Source organism: Nymphaea colorata, chromosome 6 (assembly GCF_008831285.2).
Source record: "Nymphaea colorata isolate Beijing-Zhang1983 chromosome 6, ASM883128v2, whole genome shotgun sequence".
Lineage (NCBI taxonomy): Eukaryota > Viridiplantae > Streptophyta > Magnoliopsida > Nymphaeales > Nymphaeaceae > Nymphaea > Nymphaea colorata.
Genome location: NC_045143.1, coordinates 8180408 through 8206545, shown reverse-complemented (window position 1 = coordinate 8206545; position 26138 = coordinate 8180408). Strand labels below are relative to the sequence as shown.

The 26138-nt window shown below is 36.5% G+C and overlaps 1 protein-coding gene across 1 annotated transcript; it reads right to left on the bottom strand.

The window, feature by feature from the left end:
- Positions 1-595: 595 nt before the first annotated feature.
- LOC116256094 (uncharacterized) lies at positions 596-26138 on the bottom strand. Its single transcript, XM_031632274.2, has 18 exons — positions 25929-26138; positions 24415-24587; positions 21760-21904; positions 21487-21638; positions 19207-19290; positions 19048-19110; positions 17670-17795; positions 17373-17588; positions 13477-13587; positions 12981-13027; positions 11624-11786; positions 11392-11526; positions 7110-7217; positions 6909-7007; positions 4095-4184; positions 3914-3998; positions 1110-1240; positions 596-1039 (listed from the first exon to the last, which is right to left on the bottom strand). Exons 2-18 carry the CDS (start codon positions 24535-24537, stop codon positions 893-895), a joined length of 2025 nt encoding a protein of 674 aa, XP_031488134.1. The 5' UTR covers positions 24538-24587; positions 25929-26138; the 3' UTR covers positions 596-892.

The following is a 26138-nucleotide window of genomic DNA, read 5'->3' as shown; positions in this document are numbered from 1 at the left end:
TATGTGCAGCGGAAAACAAGATGTAAGGAATCATTGATAAAAGATTGGACAATAAAAGTCTAATAATATCATTTCCAAAGGGATCAGCACAGCACAGCACAGCAGGGCTGAAACCAGTAGGCGATTGGTTCTCATTTCAATCCTCGTGACATTAACCCTCTGTTGCAAGAAGAAAGCCATCGACAGACAAGCTGACACACGGTTGAAACAACACAATCGAAGCACCAAAAATAGGCCTGCCGAGTGGTGAGAATCTCCACTGACCCGAAATAAAACTCCACTGCCCGATTTGAGGGCGTCTTTTAAACATGGTGGCACACCAAAAACCGTTTATTTTATACAGCAATCCCATTAGAGGGGTAGATGACCTTGAGACAGGAAGCCGTATGACGCTCGCCCTCTGCAATCTAAGCATACAACACCCTTGGCGAACAAGAACGTATTGACGACCCCAGAGGCAGGCCGAGTCAACTTACTGCCATGAACGGATCAGTCAAGAAGCGCCAGCACCTGACACGTTCAAGCGATTGGACTAAACCTAATTAGTGCAGGACCCTTGAAAAGAGGATACCGAGAGAGCACATCTGGAGCTAGATTGCACTCTCTTTAATACCAAAACTACATTACAACTGAGAAATTTACGATTTACAAGGTGTTGTCCATTTACAAGGAATGATTTACAAGGCAACCTTAGCTTCCCTAGTGATGTATTACAATCTACAGATTTGACATTGACAATAAAATGAATGATCTGCAACGAACAAGAGCATCCACCAAGATGCTGAAAGCCCCACAACAAGGCACAGAAGCTATGAAACCCCAGTTACTCCTCTAAAATGCTTTGGCTATCATGGTAGAACTACCGGTACGCTAAACTGTCCCATCGCGAAAATCACCTGCGTCTGCCAGAATGTGAGTGGTGATGACGGACCTGGCTCTCCTTCGCTATTCTATCAGCATACATTGGCAGCTTTATTATCTCATCTATCTCGTTAAGTAAAACAGTCTGTGTTATGTTGTCGTCGATGCTTTTTTTAACCTGTTGTTCGAACCGTCACAAAGCATTTCCGTGATTGCAAAAAAGGACATGAGTTGGAAAAAAAGATTACCTTTATATATGTATTCCAAGCATTTGGAGTTGTCTTGTCCACTCTGACGCGCATGTATTCCCAGCACATCTGATGTGGATCCCACGAGCATTCTACAATCTTTCCAGAGTAATCCATGGGATCTTCCCCACCTGCATGCACATTGGATTTTTCTCTTTTTTTTTTTCAAAGAATAATGAAGAAAAGAACACCCAAAGGATAACAAGAATAAACATAAACCACTTGGTGCCCCCCATCCCAAATAAAAACCTAATGCGAGCATGATAAGAACATCAAACAGAATAAGATTATTAGGGAACGATCAATATACTTATAACGTAGAATCTGAATCTTCTCTGGTGTCAAGTTACTAGCTATGAGTAGCCATTGACTACTGGGAAAGGGTAGAAGAATTGGGCCTATTAAGCAACATGCAAAGCGTTACAAATGCATGACCATTATGTTTTAACCGTTTCTTCATGGTTTTAGTTTTGCAAAAATATCTCATCCTTTTAAGTTGAAAAATCACCTGGTTTTGTACCTGTTGTGGCAGCCGTTTCTACACTTTTGTTAGATTCTTCATCAACTCTAATTAGCAATCGATATGATGATCCTCTGCATATGTTTTGATATTTTATCTCAACTCCTTCCTGCTACAAAGATGATATTTGCTAAATACAGGTACAACTCTGATGATGCTCTTGGTTTACTTATGTTCTGTGAGATTATGTAGGAAGTACTGAGTACGAATTTTGTTTATTGTGGAATTTTGATACCTACTTTTTTGCTGTACCTATGTACTCAGATTTTCTAAACTCATCGTACCCATACCCATACCTGTGTGACTTAGATTGATTGATCGGTTAGTTATGAGAAGTTTACCACGGATTTTCTATTGTTTATCCCAAATTGAGAAGGAAACTGAGCCAAAATTGGTTTTTCAAGTTTTGGCCATGAATAAGTGGATTCAGGCGACAAATGAAGAGATGGAAGTGATGCATCAATATCAAACTTGAACACCAATATTCCACACACTCTTGATAAGAATGTTGTTGATTCTAGATGAGTCGCTAAGGTCAAATATAAGCCAGATGGAAGCACTGAATGTTACAAAGCCTGTATTGTTGCTAAGGGCTTTATAACAGGATTATGATGAAAGTTTCAATCTGACTGCAAAAATGGGCACAACTTGCATTCTTTGCCTTGTTTGTCATGGATAGATAAGTCAATGAAATGTTAAAAATGTTTAAATCAATGGAGACTTAAAAGGAGGCAGTCTCCAAAATATTCTGAAGGAGATCCTAACCAATATGTATGTAGGTTGCAAAGAGCTATATATGGTTTGAAGAAGAGATCTTGGTCTAAAAGCTTTTCATTAGAAATTCAAAGCCATGGGTTTCATCCATCTCAGACTTAGCTTTTGAGGTAGAAGTACTCTTACATTTTTGTTGATATATTTTGATGACATTATTATTACAGGGAGTAACTCAGCACATATCCGGTTCAAGAGTACTAAAGACATTTGAAGTCAAAGGTTTAAGATGAGCAACCTCCAATATTTCCTCAGGTTGAAGTGGATGCACAAGATGCAAGTGTACCCAACTGAATAAGGTTGAAGTGCAGGATTGCAAGTCTCTTGCTACTCCCAGTACAAGTCAACAGGATGAAGATCATTATCTTAATCCCATGAGGTAACAGGAATCGTAGGGATGATACGGTACTTGACCTTTACTAGTCTAGACATTATATATGTAGTTAATTAAGTCCCTCCAGTTATGCACACTTTGAAAACAAGCCACAAGGAACAGTCAAGAGAATACTTAGATATTTGAAAATCACTACTGGTGATGGTTTTGTTTATTATTGAGGAGCGTCTATACAGTGATTTCATGATTTGATGGGGTCCATACTTATACAAATTGGGAGGTAACCCAGATGACTAGAAATCTGTATCGGGAAATGGTATTTTGTTGCCACTCAGTATTGTAAGTAGCAGAAAACAAAAGATCATGCTAGATCGAGTACAAAAGCATAAAACAGAAAACAAAAGATCATGCTAGATCGAGTACAAAAGCATAAAACAGGCGATGGCTGCTGCTAATACAAAAGTTACTTGGGTTAGATACTCATTACTTGAGTTACAAGAATTAATGGATCTCTTTTTATTGCTATGCAATAGTTAAAGTGTCATTGAAACCTCTTAATCTGATTCAAGATAGCAAAACTAAACACATTGAGATTGATCAGAATTGCATTAGACAGAAGATTGAAGATAAGGAGATTATACTTCGTTTTGTCCACTCGAATGATCAGATTGTTGATTGATGATTCATTTAATAAAAGGCTTATAAAGAACGGGTTTTGGTTTCTTTAATGCAAGTTATCCATGGTTCAAAACCAACCACAACTTAAGAGGCGACATCAAGACTCAAGACATGTATTTTTTAGTATTATTGGACTGGATTCACTATGGGCGTGATTGTTATTGTTTATAATAATATAGGGCGCCATTTTCTACATCTTTCACGAAGGCAACTACATAGATGTGATCTTTGTGCTGACAACCTCACATAACAAATCTCAAATTTTCCAGTATTTTACAAGCCAGTACCATCAGATTTATAAAAATCTACTTTATATAAAAGCTTCAATTAGGAGTTTGGAACCTATGAGTGCAACAAGAAACAAAAGTATATTATCTTGAGTTGGACAGCTCCCGAACACCAAAAGGCTAAATAAAGTACAAAGCCTATTCGAATTTCAAACCAAGCGACAGCTAACGAACACAGTTACACAATTAGATAGGTAAGACAGAGAAGAGTCACCTTTAAATACAACATAGGCTCCTTCCAACTGTCTGTTCCTCCCCTTATCTATAAGATAAAGTGCATGATAATCTCCCTCTCCAACCTGAAAATGCTCAGCACATATTAGGTCCGTTACTTAATAAAACAAGGTTACATACTTGAGGTGATAAGAACCATTAAGGTAATAGAAAATAAGTACCTCAAAAAGGAAATCCACAGAGTTCATATGAGCATATTTCCACTTTAGAAGTCCCTCGTGTGTACGGGGTACATATGGATCATCCCATCCCTGACATATAAAAGAAACTGATAATGTGAGCTCAGACATCCATACATTTGCACAGATAGATGGGCCGGTATGCAGCTAATAGGTTATAAACCCTCAATGAGGTACAAGGATTCTGATAATTAAACATATGCTGCACCTGCAGGCACGGATATAAAATCATATTTTGTTGACAGATAGAGAGATAAGTTCAAAAAAAACCACAACATATATGCCATTAGCATAACAGTTGCATATATAAAGATAAATAAATATATATCTGTTTGCTATATCTCAATAAAATGATTGATTGTATTCCCTTCCAATAGAAGATAAGAAAATAAACATTGAAAGCGCACAGACATAGTAGGTTCCATATAGGAGGCAGTAAATGTGGCTTGGACTGGATAAGGTGGAAACTTTTATCTGAAACAGAAAAATCACACAGTTCATTATGATCTGCTATGGTGGGGAGACAAAGCAATGTGTTGTTGCCAGTGGCTGTTTGACATCTTGGCAAACAGCCCAACGTGCCATAGTTGTCCATGCAAGTACTCAATGTTAAAACATGAAGACAAATATCAAACACATGGCTGGAAAGAACAGGGGAAAACCCTGAAGTGCACTGATGGATTGCATCAATTTGTCGTTGTTCATTTTTATTTTGGAAACTCTTCTTCTCACAGAAAAACTCCTGTACTAATACCCAGAATTTCTAGAATTTTAACTTGGAAGGCTACAGTACATGCACAAATAACAAGCATGTTTTGAGTAAGGCAAAAAATGGAAAATATATCCGACATGGGAAAAGGTTCAGTCGCCTAATCTATGGAAGCAATCGCGTCCTTTTTTTCATGCTAGAATCATGCCAAAATCCAAAAATTTATGTCTCCAGTACCCAGGCTCATTTTTCTTGTTTCTTTTATAAACAATTGCAAGGCATAGAGACTTATTTCCCACCAAACTGAATAAAAACTTAATGAATGTCAATGCAATATATGAACTTACTAGCTACCACCAATCACCCCTAAATCAGAAACAGAAAGAAACAAAACTTTCAGATTCATGAGTCCTATCAGAAGCTAGCAAAGTCATAAAATAGCACAATATAATTATTTTAGAAGCCAAATTTCAAGTTGTGTGAATCAAGTGCATTTCATTAGAGATATGGTGAAAGATGCGAGATCTCGGAAAAATAAGGGCCTAAATAAACACCAAGATAACTCCTGAATTAGAGTGCTAAAGATGTTTTTCTTAATGTACCTAAAAAAAAACATCAAGAATCATCTCCTAAATGAGGGTGTCGAGAAATATGAAGCAAGTGTCTGGCCATTTAAAAGGCTGAGGTAAAGCAAAAAAATGATCAATTTATGACTTTGAACAGCAGGAAAGCAGCAATTTTAAAAGGAAAGAAAGAACATTAATGAGCAACCCCTTTACCTCTTTCAGAAGTTTAAAATAAGTTAAATGACAATGACAATATGAAAAATAGAACCTACTCCTTTTCTCCTTTCTACCAAGAACAATCTAGAGATCAATCGTGTTACTGATAAAACATGTAACGTTTAGCATTGTTGATTCAAAGCAGTGGCAAACCGATTGAATTCCATGGCCAACCCAACGGGTGTCAAGGTGTCACACCTCAACTTGTAACTTTTTTTTTCTAAATGTCTTAAGATGTTTTGTACTTTTAAGTTTTAACAGATTCCTGAGTATTTTTCGTTTACTTTCTCAAAAAAATTATATTAACACGTGTGTGCAGGAATACCACATACATATATGTACATATTTGTAACCAAGCATATACATTCTACGTAATTTATATGCACATATATGTATATATTTTTGTGTCATTGTATTTCTGTTTTTTAATTTTCTGCTTTGTTCTCTCTTTTAATATCCTCTGTTCAACCAATCAAAGGGGGACAGAAGTTGCCATTGGAGATAGCTCCTCTTGTATATTCTAAGGTTGAGCCTCTCTTTCTAATGAAGCTTGTGAAACTTGAGTATTCATTTTAATTAGTAAATACTTTCATCTAAAATCTGCTTTTGACTGTTTCAGAGTGATTTGCCCCTTGTGAGCCCTTGTGATATTTTATTCTATGTTCATGTGAACCTACTGCTGAATTTTGAAGCTTCTCATGAGCTTCCATATACTGTTTCATCACTGCTATACTTTTGCCAAACTGCCAACTTTCTACCAATCCAGAATCATTATACACCTCACTTTCTTGTATTGTATTAGCAGCATGTCTGGAAAACGGTAAAGGTATTCCATTCAGCTAATACACTGATGGAAGTTCTTCAGAGCAAACATGCCAAAATTATTTGTGTGTGTAACAGAGAGAAAGAGAGAGGATGTTGAAAGTGATGATTATCAATTAATTCAAGAAACACTGGCACTCATGGCAAGCATTAGAAGGAAGATGACTATGCTATATATAGTACTAGTTTGGTAACACGCACAAAAGATCTAACTGATTTTCCAATAATGCTTAGCAAAAGGAGCTCATTCACCCAGGTAGGAGATTTGCTAATGGATTCAAGCTAAGGGAGGTCAAACTATCAAGGTTCAATTTTGGAGTCCATCACTTGGCATAATCACCTTAAAGATCTGTCTGACCCCATATCAAAAAATTAACTGCAAGAACTATCTTTTTCCAATAACATAAATAAAATGTTTCACATAGAATATTGAAACAAATTGTAAATAATTAAAAAAACTTGTTTATCTCTTCTCTAGTGTACCTGAAAAATGAGACCATCTGCTTCATGAGAAAGATTGGGGATAAACTCCACAAGAAGTTTCCCAACAGCCGATAGCATCCAAAATAACTTTCTCCTGACCTGTCAAATAAAGAGATGTAAATTCCATGACAGAATTATTAGAAAGAGACAAACTTAACAAAGCCAACGGAAGCAGAAAAATAAGCAGATCTATAAGCTTACACGAAATGGCTCCATCTCATATCTGTAATTTATTGGTGCAGCACGCTCAATATTTCGTGGCTCTATCACTTCCTTCTCAATTAGTTTCCACCTTTCACAAAATGGTAACTGCATTGATGACAAAAACAATACAACATAATAAATAAATGAGCAAATTTGCTGTATAAGAATTGTAAAAAGAAAACCTTGCCTATCACACAGTGAACACCAAACATTGATAAAAATCACAAAACCCAAAATCCATTAACCAATTACTGAAGAGAAATGTGCATATCTCTTCCCAAGTATGTGTCTCGATAACCCAAAAAGAAATTTTCAGGGATTAAGAGGAGTTAAAACGCAGATAGATGGAGAGGTCAAGTGATTTTTTTTTTTTTTGGGTTGGGGGGGAAGGGGGGAATAGAAGGTGAGCATATCATCTATAGCCAGTTTGCAAATCCAGTTACATCAATTATTTAAATTTGATTGAACCTCGAAAGATGACAAAGTCATAGATGGCATTTTATTCCTCCTCCTCACAACCTAAACTTTTGCTCCCTCTAGTCTCTATGTAGCTCCCCATATCTCCAAAAGCCACCACCACCTTTCAAATTTGATTTGTTCCTTTCCTAAGACTAAAGAGCACAAAAACATATGCCCCCTTTAACCACTTCAAAATATTGAATCTTGAACATAAATCGGGTTGTCAAACTAGATCCACTTGCTCTTTATGTTTATAATCAGTAACTTCTATGTCACACGAGTACTACTTTTATGGAGCAGTACCTATACCATACGGTACAGGTACACCCATGGGTACACCCTGGGTATCAAAGTAGTACCGGGTACAGTCAAGGTACCTAGGATTGTACCCATCCTTTTTTGGACTCAATGACCAAGACTATTCTGTAAATCAGACTTGCTCTCTATGTTTACAATTGGTAACTGCTATGAAACATGGGTACTGCTTTTATGGAAAAATAGTTGTACCATACGGGTACAGGCATGCTCGTGGGTACGCCCTAGGTACGATCAAAGTAGTACCAAGTACCGTCAACGTACCTAGGACCGTACCCATCCTTTTTTGGACTCGATGACCAAGTCTATTTTGTCCAAAAATTAGGGTTTTCTTTGTTTTTTTTTATTTTTAGTATGTTTCTTATTTGATATTTTGTTCATTAGTTTCTTCTTCATAATCTACACATTTTGAATCATGAATTGTTGTCTCATTTGTTTGAATTGTTTTTTTTTTTGTGTGTGTACATATATAATCATAAAATATATACAGACATATCTTTATATTCAAGTTTTTCAAAAAATGGTCGTACCCGTACCTACACCTGTATCCACACCCATACCCGTACCTATGTGACGTGACTGTGCCGTAGCAAGCTGAATTGTCATTGATGTTAAAGGATTTTATTTTTTATATTTCCAGATAATAGTCCAGGATCCTGGGGGCAGCTTCAATAGGTTGACCCAAGCAGCCCAAATTAAATAAATATATATATAGATACACACACAATCTCTCAAACACATATTACATACATGAACAACTCAATTAAAACCAGTGTTGTACGAATCGTACTATACGGGGCCGTATCGTACGATACGTATCGTATCATTAAGAAATACGATACGATACACCCCTATAGGGGTGTATCGTACTTGTAAGTTGTATCGTATGATACATACAATATAGGCCCCCGTATTGTACGATACGGGCTGATTTCAAAAAAGGGAGGCCCAAACCCCCCTTTTTCGAGTTTTCTTTAAAAAAAAACACCCCTTCTTCATTTCTAACCTAGAGATTGTGCCGCCTTGGTGGAAAATCATCGATTTCCACCATGAAATCATCGATTTTCACCGTGAAATCATCGATTAAACCATGGATTTGTGCATGGGTGGGTGATTCCCTTTGAGAGGAAAGAGGTTTTTGAAAATCATGAAGATGAAGATGAAGAACAAGATGGATATGAGGATGAAAATGAATATGATGAAAATTATGAATGAGAGTCGAGAGTGCTTTCATTTTATATGCATTGACATTGAACATTTTTACAATTTCATTATCATCTTGTGATGTAATATATAACATTTCAAACTTGCTTTTTGATGTGGTGTCTCATAGACTTATGGACCTTATGACTTAAACCTATGGTTATGAAATTATGATATATGTTATGTAATTGTTGACTTGTGCTTTCTAGATTGATATTGTTACGAATTTTGATGTTTACGAATGATGAACCATAACTTCATAGCAATAATAAGTCTGTCATTCTGTAAAACATGTTTTTTATGAAGAACATATTATTCTTGATTTTTACTGATTTTTTATGAATTTTTCGAATTTGTTTCCTATTTTTTCTGGTTTATTTATAAAAAAGGATACGGTTACGATACGTTACGATATTTTACGATACGGCGTAGCTTAAAGTCAGACCGATACGGCTTACGATACGTTTTAACAACATTGGTTAAAACGTGACTCAACTATCAAAAGGCCGAAGGTGAGGTCAGGTCAGCCTACATACATGCATGCATACATACATATATATATACATATATATATATATATATATATATATATAAGAAAAGTCCATACTGCTGGATGTCGGATAGTTTCTAGATGACTAAAACTTAAAAAACTGTTCACTAAAGAACCTCAAATGGTTGCTATAGCTACTATAAACCGTCACCATCCCATAAATTGTCAATAATGCCAATGTAGTGACTGTTTTTCAATGACAAATGTTTAAATTAGCCATCCAGCAACACCTAGCATCCAGCAGGATTGAAGCATGTGTGAGTGTGTGTATACATATAAAAACACACATCTTGTCGCATACACTTTATCATGACTTGCCCATTTGTGGAGTCATGGGTACAACAAAGAGAAGGGTGGGTAGTAGCTAGTCCAGAGGATTAAAAAAAACTTTTTCTTAGAAAATATGGTAGGTGCAAAAAAAGTGATGTCATAAGCCCATAAGAGCAATTCTCTTCCCATTGTTTCCATGCCCTGCGTCTCTGAGACCATAATTATGGAAATCAAACTTGTCTAGTGTTTCTAGTTTAACTCATTCCAGATCATTGCATAATAGATTATTCAACAAGAGATCTGTCAGTACAAATTTGCTTGGTACCAGGAAGCACTTGAAGTTGAAAATATACAAGGGTTGGTAGCAGTAGATGCATTCATATTGATAAGATCCCTACGACTTCCCATTTTGATTTCTTCCTATCTCACCTTCACATTCACAATGTCCAAAGCATTGTCACATATATCGTGTACGGGTATTATCCGACAAGGAATTTCTCGGGTATAATACAGCAAAGTTGTATATCTCGAGAAAATCTCAGCAAATTTTAAAAAAAAATTAAAAATTTAACAAAACTGAAAATTATAAAAAAATAATAATAAATACAGAAAAAAGTGAAAAAAATGCATATAATACGTGTTTTTTTCACGTTTTTTATTTTCTGGCATGTTTTTAAAAAAGATGCATCTAATTGCCATTTTATACAGCTGACTTATTTCTCAGGTATTATACACGTTTTTCTCGAATAATACACGTTTTATGTGCCGATGATTTCAAAGACATGTTCCTAGGAAATACCCTTAGTTTCCCTTCTTTACAAATAATAAATGAATAACTAATTTCCCCTCATTACAAAAGGAGTGACTTTGTTGTAACTCAAAAAAAGAAAAAAACCAACCAGATAGACATTCATTCTGCAATGCTCACGCAGATTATCTAGACGAAAGCATTACCAATAGAGCTGACTGTCGCTGGATAGGCAAGGTCTAAGGTAGTGATGATTAGCATTTTCTTTTTTTTTTTGAAAAAAAAAAAAAAACCTATCCCATTATTGTCATTTGCCAAAAGGCACTCTTATAAATTTTTCCTTTAACTTTTACCCTCTTAGTTTAAAAATCCTCCTATATTTACTGTTAACTTTTAGGTACACAAATGCACACATATATATAGCTGCACCCACATCAGCATGACATAGGTAGTGGAAAATAAAACTTCTTTTTCTGATGGCTTATATCAAACATCAAAGCAAAGAATCAGGAAAAGTGTAACAATGTCGTTTGGCTGACATTAATTGTGCAAAGAAACAGCATAGACCAACAAGAGATAGCTGCAATTCCACTTCTGATCTGACTCAGGTAATACCAGTCACGCCATGTTTCAACCACATGCAATGCCATCATGTTATCAGGATACTAGAAAATTATCACCCTGAATTGGTGACTTTCAGCTGAAAAGTTCTCTATAAATCAAGGAAAACTTACCTCTATCACTGGCTTTTGGTTGAGCATCATGAGATCATAGACTAAGTATCTTCTATTCTGCTGCCCAGTTCCTGGGTCTGTGTCAATTATCATCTCACCATCCAGTAATGTTAAGTGATGATGGTTCCTGTCGTCCTGGAAAAGCACAATGTGGAAATGGTAAAAGAATTTACATTTCCAGAGATTACAACACCCAAACATGCACCGAGGAAGGAAAAGGTGGCACACAAACCTGAGGAGGAGATCTTAATGGAAACCGCATTTGAACTCTTCGGAAACAAAATTTTCTATCAATTAAATAACAACCATCATACGTGATGAGCATCATATATCGCGTCCCATCAGCTTTCCATGTTGCATAATAATAACGCTGCCTCAGGAGTTGCAAGCTTGTCCTACATCAAGGCATGATAGTCTAAGGATATCCCCACAGAGAAGGTATTTCACAGACGCAAAGAAATCCTTAAAAAGTGAATCAGCAAATCAACCATCTTTTAAATAAAAAATAAAAAAGTGGTTGTTTCGAGGATATAATATTTATTAAGATTAGGTTTTGATATTCATTTCTAATGAAAACCTATCCAGATGTGAAAATGAATGCTTCGCAGGACAAAGTATCTCTTACAAAATAAAGAATAGAGTGAACCTGTATACTTGACTTTCATAAATAAGTGAAAATGAGTTGAATATAAGTTGTGGCTTTTAAGGATAAACCCCTTTTGTTTTTGTGTGTGTGTGTGTGTGTGTATGAAAGAGAGAGAGAGAGAGAGAGAGAGACAAGATTAATTTCAGTTGCACGCCTTTACTGTGTTGCTAAAAACCAAGATAACAAAGGTGGGCAAGAATGATAATTGTTCTTGCGATTAGAGTCAATGAATGCAATCAATGGAAGTGTCCCCTTGAAATGAGTTTTGAATAACATCTCCCTTCTCAGTCTTAGAGGTCATTGGGCAGATTTTGTGACTGTTAATTCAGATTATTCACAACAAGGTTCCCCTGTTTGATGTGACCTTCAAAAGCAAAGCAAAAAATATTACTACATTTTCCTTTTGGAATATCAATACTGACTTCCCCTAGCACATGATGTTATCCACTATTCACTTCCAGCCAGGCAATTGTCAATATTGAACTCCTTAACTCAAAGCAGCAGATGGTAAATTTTCCAATCTTTGGGACAAATATTGCAACAGCATTACCAGGAAAAGAATGCATAGCAAAATTAAAAAGAAAAAGAAAAAAAAAAGGAAAACAACAAGTCATCCTCCAATCCTATACAATTCATGCCAATAAAACACGATCTAATATAGCACTCCAGATGATTTCGCAGAATGCCATATACGAGTGTAGTTAACTTGCTTTTGTCAATAAAACAATGAGAAGTGAGAGAAAAGATATTTTTTGTGCTTCCAAAAAAATGTTCATACTTATATTACACCCTCATATCATGCAAAAGAAAAAATATGCTCTTATGGAGAGTCAACTATGGACCTAAGTATCTCGAATTTAGTCCCATCAACCATATCTTCATTAAGAAATGCAGTACAAACTTCTGCAGTAACAAACAAGCATGAAGAATGAAGATAATAAACCTGTCAAGGGAAACCGGTTGTGAGCCTGGAAAATGTCTTCCATTTGCCTGAGAACCAAAAACAAAATACAAATTGGATCACAGAACTTGATTAGAAGCTTACAACAAATACATGCTCCACACTCACACCGCCAAGCAAAATTTAGAATAACAAAAAAAAATGCATAACGCCACAACCCAAGATCCCTAGCTTTCAAGAGAACTAAACAAAAGCAAAAGTGACCAATGCTCTTTAATGATGTCGATGGTCAAAAGAAAAGTGGTAGTAATACAGTCACAGACACAAGATCATAGTAATAAACCAAGCACCACAGAGGGTATTGATCATGATAAATCTTTAAAACTGGAACAACAAGTCAAATGAATAGAGCACAACTGGCTCTTTAGAAAAAACAAAGGGAAGAAAATCTGATTTGTAAAGCTCCTGCTCCAGTTCTCCAGAAAAAGTCCAAAAGAGAAACCTAAAAACAAGAAATAAAAGATACTCATAAACTCACCACTCCAAGCGCCCGACAACAGACCCATTGCAGCTCAACTTGATGGTCATAAGATATCTCATCTCCCAACACGTCATCATTTGTCATTGTTTCATTAGCTGTACCAATTTCCTATCAAGATAAAGTATTCATTAAGGGAGAGAACAAACTGCAACAAAGTTACACTATTTCAATGTAAGCTCATGAAAAAGGCATAGAGCAAAACAGAAAAGCAAGGTAAAGCAAATGAAGAAATGAGTACCAGCAATTCAAACAGAGAAAACAAAAGGCCTATTATAACGCATATTGGTCCAACCGACTTATATGTGCATCATAATGTATCTTAAGTGTATCATATATTCATTTTTTAATTCACAAAAAACACGAAAAAATAGAGAACATTCAGAAGAAACTTGAGATGTCACGAAAAATAAATTATATATTAAAAACTCATTACACACATAATGAACATTCACAATTTATCATTCATAATTAACAACACATTAATAAAATAAAGTCTAAAGACTCTAAACCAGTGTTGTACGTATCGTACGATACGGGGCCGTATCGTACGATACGTATCGTATCGTACGATACGTATCGTATCGTTTGCAAAATACGATACGATACACCCCCTGTATCGCAAATGGGGGTGTATCGTACCTGTATCGTACGATACGTGCGATACGGGCCCCCGTATCGTGCGATACGGCCCGTATCGTACGATACGGGCTGATTTCTAAAAAGGAGACTTGAAACCCATTTTTTCGAGTTTTTTTATAAAAACCCACCCCTTCCTCATTTCTAATCTATAGATTGTACCGTTTTAGAGGGAAATCATTGATTTCCATTGTGAAATCATCGATTTCCTGTGAAATCATCGATTGTCACCGTGAAATCATCTATTAAACCATGGATTTGTGCATGGGTGGCTGATTCCCATTGAGAGGAAATGGTTTTTTTTTTAAACCATGAAGATAAAGATGAAAAAGAATGATATTGTTATGAATTTTGATGTCTATGAAGTATGAATGATGAACCGTGAACGTGTAAGTTTATAGCATTTAGCAAAATAATAAGTCTATCATTATCTAAAAGACTAAACCATGTTTTCTATGAAAAATTTATTATTTTTAATTTTTTCTGATTTTTTATGAATTTTTTGATTTTTTTAAATTTTTTCTGATTTATTATTATTATTTTTTAAAAATTTACGATACGGTTACGATACGTTACGATACGGCGTATCTTAAAGCCCGACCGATACAACCTTACGATACGCTTTTTACAACATTGCTCTAAACCATTGTCACATATATCGTGTACGGATATTATACGGCGAAGGATTTCTCACGTATAATAAGGCAAAGTTGTATATCTCAAAAAAATCTCGGCAAATTTTTAAAAAATTTTAAACATTTAATAAATCGTGAAAATTATAAAAAATAAAAAATATGAAAAAAACGCAAAAAAACATGTATAATACGCCTTTTCACGCTTTTTATTTTCCGGCGTTTTTAAAAAAAGACGCGCCTAATTGCCATTTTATATGGCTGATTTATGTTTCACGTATTTAACGTGTTTTTTCGATTAATACGTGTTTTCTATGACAATGGTCTAAATTTTAAAGTATTTTACATCACATCAAAACGTGTAATCCGTAGTTGCTCACTGTCAAATGAGAATTGAAATAATGTTTATGATTAAATAACATAATGATTATTATCAATCAATACAAGAATCATTATTTTCTTCATCTTCATCCTCATCCCTTCAAGCTGGTGATTTCTCCCTTAAGACAATGATTTATTGGTGATTTCTTTTTCAAAATGATAAAAACTCACCCTCCCACAATTCTTAAAAGCATTGAAAATGAAAGGGGAGAGGAACTTTTGAAAAAAAAACCTCAACAAAAAAGGGGCATCAAACCACTTTTTCAGAATCGTAAGACACGGCAGATAAGAGTAAGATACACATGCATTTTGTGTATCATGCTCGTCTCATATAGGTTTTTTCAACCTATACAATATGTATTGTAAGATACGGCTCTGTATCGTAGGATACGGGTGACTCTGGTTTCAAAAGCTTCAGCTGACCACAACATAAGATAGGAATAAATGAAAAAAAGGAGAAATGGACACTATAAGCAGGCCAACATACTCATACAGTGTGTAGGTGTCTGTGCATGGTATGTACTTAACTATTTAGTGCCATACAATTTGCTTATTGAGAAAGTCATGTTTTTCAGCCTGCATAATAGCACGTAAAAGATAATACAACTCCACATAGACATGAATGATTGGGAAATGTCAAATTATGGCTTTGAAGACATAGAATTTATAGCATCTAAGATTGAAACTCTTCAGAGCAGTGTTATCCGTATCACACAATACGGGCCCGTATCGTGCGATACGTATTGTATAGGTTCGAGAAACCTATATGATACACCTACGATACACAATGCGCCTGTGTATCGTAGGTGTATCGCCCGTATTGTGCGATACGGGGCTGTATAGTGCGATACGGCCGATACGCTCCCGTATCGTAAGATACGGAAACAAAACGGAAAAAAAACCTTGTTTTTTGTGCTTCTTTTTAAAATAGCTCCTGCCTTCCACTTTCTAAACATCTCTAAGAGCTGTCGGAGGGGGTAGTTTTACTAGTTTTCTAAAAAAAACAATCATATGTTGGTGGAGACATTCCATTTGAAGGCACTGAAACTTAAAATTTAAAACAATAAACAAAGAAAATGAGAATGAATACGAAGATGATGATGATTATCATTGATTGATGATAATCATGATATTTGGTACTTGGCAATAACGAATTATATGTTGTGGACTTGTGATATAATCTAAAACATTTTAGACTTGTGATTGATGTTTATTGTGTTATTCTAAATCTATGATTTCTCATTTCTGAATGTATTTTTGACATATTATAGCTTATGAATGATGAATCGTGAACATTCTTGATGTGAGATGTGTTTTTTATATGGAACACATTTTTTCCTGATTTTTATGTTTTTTCTCTATTTTTTCTTTTTTTAATTAAAAAATTAATTTTACGATACGCTACGCTACATTTACGATACGTTACGATACAGCGTATAGGTCGGCCCGACCGATACACGTTACAATACGCCTTTTACAACATTGCTTCAGAGTATCATGAATGTTTGTTCATTCACTATTTGATTTCGTGTCATATGCATCTCCAAAAGAAAAGAAAAAATAGCGTGCACAATCTTCATCATACCCTAGGATCAAGGTCACACTACGAGGTATGAATCCAAGACGGCAGAAATAACCTTTCCCCATCTCCTTTATCTAAGGTTTTTCTTAAATTTGTGCTAGGCTAAAGTGGTTAAGAATTCAATCATAACGTATACCACTGTTTTCATCGCCTCGGTAGTCTAACATAATTATGATCATTTCAACAACCAAAGCCAGTCCAGAAGTTAGATATTTATCAAGACATTTAGACCGAAATATTTTAAATATCATCATCATTGATCACGAAAATTAGTGAGTTCACTGTAAACAACTAAGAGAACAATGATAAATAGTTTATATTCCAACAGCATTGGGTTATTATTTTAGAAGTATGAGGCTATCCATTTCCTTGTGCAGATAGGCATTTGACTGGTTAGATTGTGAATTGAACATTTCCTGACCACTAAATTTTTCTTTTTCTTGTTATGAACAAACATTAAATAACAAACATCATCTTGGATACAGAAATTCCTTGTATAGTACAGACTGAGACACTATTAAAGCCTAAAAGGCATTCAAGAGCTTATAGCAGAGACAGAATGTAAGAAATGCATGCACGTGACACAATTAAGATATTGACCAACTCAAAATATAGTGAATGCATGCAAGAATTCCTGTCTCCATGGTCCACCTAGTACCTACTTGCAGTGCAGCAGAAATCCCATTGTTACCATCATCATCCTCCATATCAGGAAGAGAATCTCCATTCAGATCAAGCTCAGAAGACCTTTTCCATTCAGGGGTTGGAGGACATACAACTGAGTCAGGCTTTTTCTCATGATAAAATGTGTAAAGTGCATCAATATAGTCCGACTTATATATTCCAGGAGGGCGAGCTGCCGTAAATGCTTCTATTGCCTGTACAAGACAGATCAGTCAACCACCACAAGACTTTCACAAAAGCAAAAGCCTGGAATGGAGAAAAGCACAAATATGTACCTCAGTGACAGAATAACCATAACACCGTACAAGAAAATTAATGATCATATATCCAGTTCTGTTATGCCCATGAGTGCAGTGTACCAATATATACTTCGATTTTTGCCGCTGGAAAAACTGCATTACCTGGGAACAATGTCACATAAGTTTACAAGCACTGAAAAATAAGATCTCAAGGTCAACCTGCACATATACACACAGTTCTTGGAAGCAATTCAAGGTCGTCGTGTGATACCCAAGAAAAACCTTGCCATTTAAAATGCGAGAATATTTTTTGTGACTATGCTTAAAATAATTGGACATCACACTCTTTCAATATGCGAAAAAATTTAGGTTAAGCCATTAAACCTATCCTTCACAACTTCCCTTTAATAAAGGTTCCCTTTGAAATATCAAAAAAATTATAGGAATATTTCTGTCAAGAAATGAACATTGAAAAATGACACAGTTGTTCCATTAAGAAGAAAACATGTGAGATTCATAGTACTTCAGCATTTCTCTCCATCAGCCAACGTTTTTGAGAGAGAAAAGAGCTATGAAATACAAGGTTTGTATAAAAGATAAGAGATGTTAACAACTAGAGGAGGTCCCACAACATTAAGAAACCAAAGAAAGGTCCACTGCAATAGGTCTGCCCTAGAATAATTCAATATTAGCATGCAAGAAAAGAACCAAGATAATGAGAATATAGATGGATAAAGCATTAGAATTTACAATTGTTCTCCTCGTTCTCCTCTCTGGATAGACTCACAGAACTCAGCAAATTTGAGCAAACAAGATGAATTTTCATATGTAATGTTTGATAAATTTTCACATGTGATTGGATTGACAATTTCATGTGTCTGGTTGAGTCAGCTATCCATCAGATCATAAGAAAATTCTGTCTCACACTATACCTAATTTAGATCCTGATTGAGACTTCCTCATTTGAACTAAGTAATCAGGTCCACATTTGAACAAGATTTGTGATCATATCTAAACTACCGTCATCCATCATGACAAAGCCATTTGGAGCAAACCAATTGTGAAGAGGCATTATTCATAAAGTCTTCCGCATTTTTTGAGAGTCAACATGCTTTGAGATAGGGAGATCTTTCATCTCCTCTATTACTTTTAGTAGTAAATGAAATATTATATTGCAATCATAATGATCTTGCACAGGGTAAACCATTGAATTAGACCCTTTATCGATTATGCTTTCCCAAGCCCACCACCATCACTTTGTTTTTTGACAATTATAACTTTTCATTCCAAAATGCTCGAAACAGATGTCTCGGCTAGCTCTTCTTGTTCTAATTCTCTACTTGTATTTATGACTCCTTATAGTAATTGATAAGAACCTGAAGTGACCTAAGCAATAAAGATTTGACCATAGTACCTCATAGCAGAAAATGTTCACAGATAGAGCATCTGGCACTTCGTCACGTCCCTTGCATGCTATCTGAAAGAAAAAAGGAAGGAAAAAGGAAACACAAGAATAAAGGATGATTCCTGATAGTACGAAACAAAGTTTCCTGCACAAGAAAGTAAATCGCACCTTGAAATGTTTAACACCCTGCTTCTTCCAATCTATTGGTGAATAGTAGCGAGAAGTATTTGTCAGATCAATAACCAATCCAAGCTAGCAGATACAAAAGCAAGCAAACAACAGACTTAGAAAATGAGGTGAAAGGCTAAAAACCATCCAGAAAAGCATAAGCAATTGAGGCTTCGCTTTCAAGCTTAACCAAAGCATATCAAAGAAGAATTCAAAATGTCGAGATGATTACAGTTAACTCGGCAATGCTACTGCAGTCAGAAGTCAGAAGACTCAGAACTCCTCAGGTAATAATAAACTAAATTTTCCATCCAATATTGGAAAGACCAGTTTCAAAAACTAACAAATATGTTGAGGCCTTTTTTTTTAATTTTTCCAGCCAACTTTTGTGCAAAAAATAAAAAATGTACTCAAAAAGTAATAAAATTTATAATCTGATTGAAATTATTGTATAAGGCAGCAAAACAGATGAGATAAAAATGTGGGCATGTGAGTGTGCAAATAAAGTGTAGACCCATTGAAATTGGTGACTAGAAATATTTACTGCATATTAATTGTCAAATTCATGAATTAAATGACATGAAATGAGCACCTAGTTATGAACTTTGAAATTATAATATCCTCAAGACTTTGTCCTCACACCATCACAAAGAATGAACCATTAAACAACAAGACTTGACAACAGTTAACATTGAATTCAGCTTTCTCAGAAGTTACAAGGGAGAAAAGAAAATGTTAATCATCATATAGACATATCCAGGTCTATACATGACGAAAATGGCTAACGCATGAACCAGTTCTAATTTGAGTTGGATCAAACGGACTGATACCAACACATTAACTGGATTACAATTATATAAACATTGAGCTTTAATGCATTTAAAGCATGCCGATTATGCATTTACCCATGCCCGTACGTGGCAATCAAGGTTTACTCTAGCAAAGTATCAGATGTCCACACATGGAGAGCAATGTCACAATGGTACGTGGGAAGGGCCCAGGTACCCATACCAGTATGGCAGTACCGGTACGGTGGAATGTCTAGGTACGGCAATTCCTCCTCCTTTCTCATACATAATACCTATGTCACTTTAAATGAACTTATTTTCGTCTTACGCCTCTTCCTTACCTTCATAGAACATATCTACGGCGAAAATGGCATCAGTTTCTTATATTTACATTACTTTTTTTGTTGATTCCATGTATATAATTAATTAAAAATATGTAACTATCGCCGTACCGCCACACTGAGATTGGTGAAAACGCCATACCAGTACCCACTTTCCCGTACTCGTACCAATGTGACATAGATGGAGAGCAATTTACCAACGTTGCAATTCTCTGGTGTCCTCTTGAAAATGTGGTACAACATAGATAATTTCAAGTTTTCAACAACTAACATAACTAATCGATCAGTCAAACAACATTACTTCAATCATAAAACAGAAGAAATCTCAAAGAAGTCGGAACCTAAGAAGAAACAAAACAATACTTCTATCTTAGTACAGTATATAAGCTTATATCACTACCATATGGTAGTAAGACCTGCACACTAAAAGAAATAGAACAAACATATATCATATGTCAAAGAAACACAAACACAGGTAGGGAACACCCTGCTACTTCACTATCTACAAGCAGCTCCACAAGCTACTCCATTGGTTCAGGTATAGCATAGGAAAGCAGTATCCGCAGCTTCATATGACTGCCTTGCCTGGTAGAGTAGGATATACTCAGTAGGGACCACCCCGCTACTTCACTATCTACAAGCAGATCCACAAGCTCCTCCATTGGTTGGGGTATAGGATAGCAAAGCAGTAGCCACAGCCTCATAAGACTGCCTTGCCCGGGAAAGTAGGATACTTTCGTACAACTTATGGCTACTGCCAAACTAGGAAAGAATTTTAAGTTGCACTTGCATATGCATTTCAAACATGCAAATGACTTTCTGGATTCAATATTTCCAATTTACAGAAACTAAAAATGAATATCATCTCAACTGCAATACTTTAGAGTCTAGACTCCTAAAATAGCCATTAACTATGAGAAAGCACAGAGGAAAATCGAAATATAAGATGATCATAAAATCTCGAGAAAGAAAAAAAGGATACCAAATAAGCAACAAGGTGATACCAAGAAAGAAATAAAAGTAAAGGCTATAAAATTGAATGTATTCATGAAGTGCTATTATGTCTTCCAGTGTCATGCGACCGAGCACAGGATATGCATGTCTGGTGAAGTAGTAGTACAAAATGTTAAATCTCTCAAGAGCATACAAACCTCTCGTCCTGCAATCCTCTGCTTGTCAATCACCCTTCTGATGTTATATCTCTTACCAGGCACAACATACTCATTGAAACTCTCACTTAGTGGAACTTTAGAAGGAATAATATTAAATATATGTTTGCCATATGGTGGACAGTCAAGCCAACCTGAAAAAGACGACAATAAGATCAATTAATGAAGACAGATAAAGTAAGGGAACAGCAAACAAATGACAATTACAATGCGAGATAACACTACTTGTCAACTTCAAGTGATTCACGCCCTTACCACTGGGCACCTGCTTCCTTCTTTCATTCAACGCATTGTTTCTAGATTGAAATGTTATATTGCCCCTCTGTACTTTGGCAGAAGGACGACTTGTTAAATCATCTGGATGTTCTCTTTTCAATCTTTGACGCCGTTCTTCACGCTCCTAAGTGAATGAATGCAGTTTGTAACTAAGCAACAGAAAGATAGCATTGCAGTACAGAAATTCTTCACAATCTATTAGAATGAGACAAGAAGAATGGTGGTTCAAAGAGAACACTGAATGATAAATTGCTTGTACACAGCAGGAAACATGCTTTGACTTTGATCAAGCAACCAAGTTGAGAAACCATTTTCCCCTCAACTAAGGCAGTTAAATCCACTACAGAAAAGGTTTAAAAAAATTAATAGTCCAGAAAGGCAAAGAAGGAGAACAGAAACAGACTTAAATTTCATAAAAACAAGGTCATTAAGCTCCATTTACATGAAATCTGTGTTGACTGAGGCAACTAGTTTGCCAGCTAGTAGACTAGTCACCCAGTTGGTGGCCAGATAAACAATCTAGGTTTTGGGATCAGTCCTACACAGTATGTAAATAATCAGTAGGTTTTCAGTCTTACATATATATATTAACTATAATCATGTATTACACATTTATATATATATATATATATATATATATATATATATATATATATATATATATATCACATATACACATAAGATATTGATTCTTAGCATGTTTTTTTTTTTATTATTCAGTTTTCTGGTCAAGGTAGGGCCTTGAGAAAGGTCTTGACTAGTCGTTAAATTTGACAATGGCATAGAAAGGATCTTGATGGGGATAAAATACTCTTGATGGGGGGAAAAGCAAAAGGATATGGATGAATGTTGTGAAAAATTGGATAAATGGAAATTGAAAAGGCCAAAAGTTCGGCCTTGGATGCTTAATCCCACTCACACACCCAAGGAGAAGCCCAGCTTCGAGAAGTAATTGTATTTCGTCTTAGGGCTTTCAATCACCATTAAGCTCAGTATATATCCCCTAAACAAGGTCGGGTCTCATTAGTTGCTAACTACTCACCCGGCCCACTACTGACTAAACAGGGTCACAACCACCCGACTCAAGTCCAAACAGAAACACGGAAAATGAAATTCTATCAAAAGCAATGTGATAAAAGGGAAGGACAGTTCGAGGGGTTTCGGGTCCAGCTCTAAAACTTGTCCTCCTTTCTCCGACACCTTGTCCTCAAGGTGTGAAATCTGGAAAGCTTTGATGAATGTCATCAGCCCATTCCCCGGTAGCAAGGATATCGTTGTGATGGCTCCATTCTATGAGCCACTCTTCTTCTGCTCCCCTGTTACTCCTGATTTTCCTGAGTCCCAATCGTCTGTAGGGATACCTGGAAGGATGTTCATCCAGAACTAGGGCTGTGTGGGCCTCCTCTTCAGCAATAAAGGCAGGGCAGGGTTTTAAGAGGGAAAAAAACAATAAAAAAAAGTTGAAGAAAATTTTCACAAAATATATGAAAAATAGCAAAAAATTCACAATAAAACCATGACAAAACCGCAATAAAAACATGATAAACAGTAAACTTGTTTTTCAAAATATAGCATATTTTCCCCCTTTTTCATTTTTTTTCCATTTTTCGTTAATATCACAATATTTTCAAAAGGGCTGAAGGGGAGAGGGGATTCCTCCCATGACGGCCGACAGTTTGGGTGCCACCATTGGCCAGCGGGATGAGAAACTCTTCCCCTTCCCACCATCATTCAGGAAGAACCCCTCCCCTCCCCCGCCGCCTGACAGCGGCGCCCATGCCATTGGGTGGTGCCAACTGCCAAGGACGGCGGCGCTCATAGCTCCGCCGTCAGGGCGGCAGGGGAAGGGAAGAGCTCCTCTCCCCTTCCCACCATGATGCACGACACTCTCATGTAGGCGTAGCTAAAAAATAAAAAATCAAAGGGTTGTCTGATCAAGCTGGACGTCCCTGGTTTCATGTCTACAAGTGTATAAAATTAATAGCCATGGTTGAGTGACTCCATTTATATATGGACAAATATATGCATTTACATAATGTCAGTTCTTTGCTCAAGATTGGGACTTTTCTAACAGCTTGACTAGCCATTGGCTAGCTCCAAGAAAGCTATCTAGAGCCATTGGATGATTGGAGCTGGTCCAACAGCTATTCCAGCTCTCTCTTGGTGTGTATGAAAAGGGATAAATTCTCCTTAAAGTTCATCCTTTTCTAAAGTCCCGATCAATAATGTTCCTTTTCTTATGTGTCTCACATGTACTTTGGTGCACTCGTTGTGATGTTGTTCCTGTTTAGGTCATGAGGGTATCGTTCAGAGTTTTTGGCCTATTGCCTCGGGTTAGCTGAGATTACTTCACAACATAAGTACTTCAGTACTGGCAATTAATGTCATCAATAGTAGCAATGAAAAGATATTACCAAACTGACACCAAAATGTTACCAACAGATACCATAATTACACATCAATAAGTTTCCACAGCATAATTCAAACACGAAATGCATTAACAAAGTGAGTTTTCAATAGTTCAGACTTCAAATCATTCAGGAGTACCACTACATAGCTTTAGAAATGGTAAAGACATATAATGCAAAAGGGTAATATCTCCAAGAGTTCTGAGATTTAAATCTTAAAACTTACCCTGCGCAAAGTCTCCACTGCCGTTTCTACATGTTCTTCCTCATAAATTTCATCTTGAAGATGAGTTTCTAGAGTTTGCTCTTCTTCATCGTCTTCAGGTAAAGGTGAAGCATTCAAGTCCATCAGTGAATCCAATCATTTGATAGCACAGTTTTAACAGTTCATTCTTCAAACTGCCACATCAAGTTGCGCTTTGGTGAAATATCATCATATAACTACTGCTCTTTGAAAAGTTGACTAAGACATCATTATTCACAAAAAAGGTATAGATATCCCAAATACCAAAGGAATATACATACATATGTGTGTGTGCATGCATAGAGAGAGAGAGAGAGAGAGATTTCCAATTAGAACATGATGTCTTTCTGTCAAAGTCTAACCAGGTCTACGGATAAGCATTGTTTCAAGGACTATGACTCTGCAGCACATTATAGCAAAAGAAAGACAAGATGCAACAACTAGTTATTAGACAGAAGGTTAACCCTGTAAAGTAAGGTTGTAACTGTATACAACTAGTGAAAAGGTTAAGCGCCAGAAATTTCCATGAAAGGCAGCCACAAAAGTAACATTGAAATATATGAAATTGATGGCTGAATTTTGAACTAGAAGACGTCTATTATTCCTCTTCGTTGTCATAACATTAAAGTGTGTATGCAGAAGAAAATGTTGAGCATTTCTTAATGTTCTGTGGAACATTAAGAAAACAATCCTATACGAATTAAACATTCGGATGACATACGGTAAAGAAATTTCGACCTAGTGATGTGCGTCTTTTGCATGTAATAATGAAATATGCAGATGAGAGAGAGAGAGAGAGAGAGAGAGAGAAGGAAACCTGTTAGGACAGGACGTCCACGCCTGGGGTACAATTCCCCAAGTACGATGAGGGAAAAAAAATGGACGAAGAAACGAAAACGTCATACAGGAGTCGCACACACGAGAGAGAGAGAGGGAGAGAGAGAGCTTGACCCATTTCTTAGTGGGTAGGGAAGGTTTCATCAGACTCGGAAAAACCCTCTTTTGATCTTTTTCAGAAGGGAAGTTTAGATTCTATCACTTCCTGAAACCCCGAAAGTATCAACGGATCAGGTTCAGCCGCTGGGCTGACTCGTATCAAACCCGATTGGATAATAAAGCTGTATTTACGGTTCTCTTATATAGCCCGATCACTCTTGCCGGCAGGAAGTTTTTAATGGCAGGACACGGCATGTGCTACCAAACAATTTCAGGCACGATGATTTCACGCGGAACTAGGCCAAAGTGAGGTTTTATGCGGAACACCCAATAGCTCAAACAATTCACGTTCTGCATCTAAATTACCCCAGCGAAAAAACAACCAAGAGAAGTGGAACTGACAGACGACTAATCGAGGACAATAAGTGATGGAAAAAAAACATGCGTCGAAAAAGCAGAAAGGTTAAGAAGCGCCATCATACTTGTCGACGTAGCCGCTGTTGAATAAAAGCAAATGAAATCGAGAGATAACAGAAGCAAGGGATAGGAGTCCTGCCGACCTGCGAAAGTGTGAGAGACAGCTCGGGCGAGGAGTAGGAGAGTGGTTCCTGGGCTGGATCAGCGGAGAGACCGGTTGTCGGAGAAGAAGCGCACCGCCGGAGATGTCTAGGGCTGCGGGCAGGGATAGGGAGAGAGAGCAGCAGAGAAGAGACCGAGAGGGAGAAGAGGGAACCCGCTGTTCCGAACAAAGGAACCGAGAGAACACGGCG

Coding starts and splice junctions, on each gene's coding strand:
- LOC116256094 (XM_031632274.2), bottom strand. CDS start 24,537: ATGGACTTGAATGCTTCACCTTTACCTGAAGACGATGAAGAAGAGCAA. Junction 19,291..21,486: donor AGAGGATTGCAGGACGAGAG/GTTTGTATGCTC, acceptor TGTATCTGCTAG/CTTGGATTGGTTATTGATCT. Junction 13,028..13,476: donor GTTGTCGGGCGCTTGGAGTG/GTGAGTTTATGA, acceptor TTTGGTTCTCAG/GCAAATGGAAGACATTTTCC.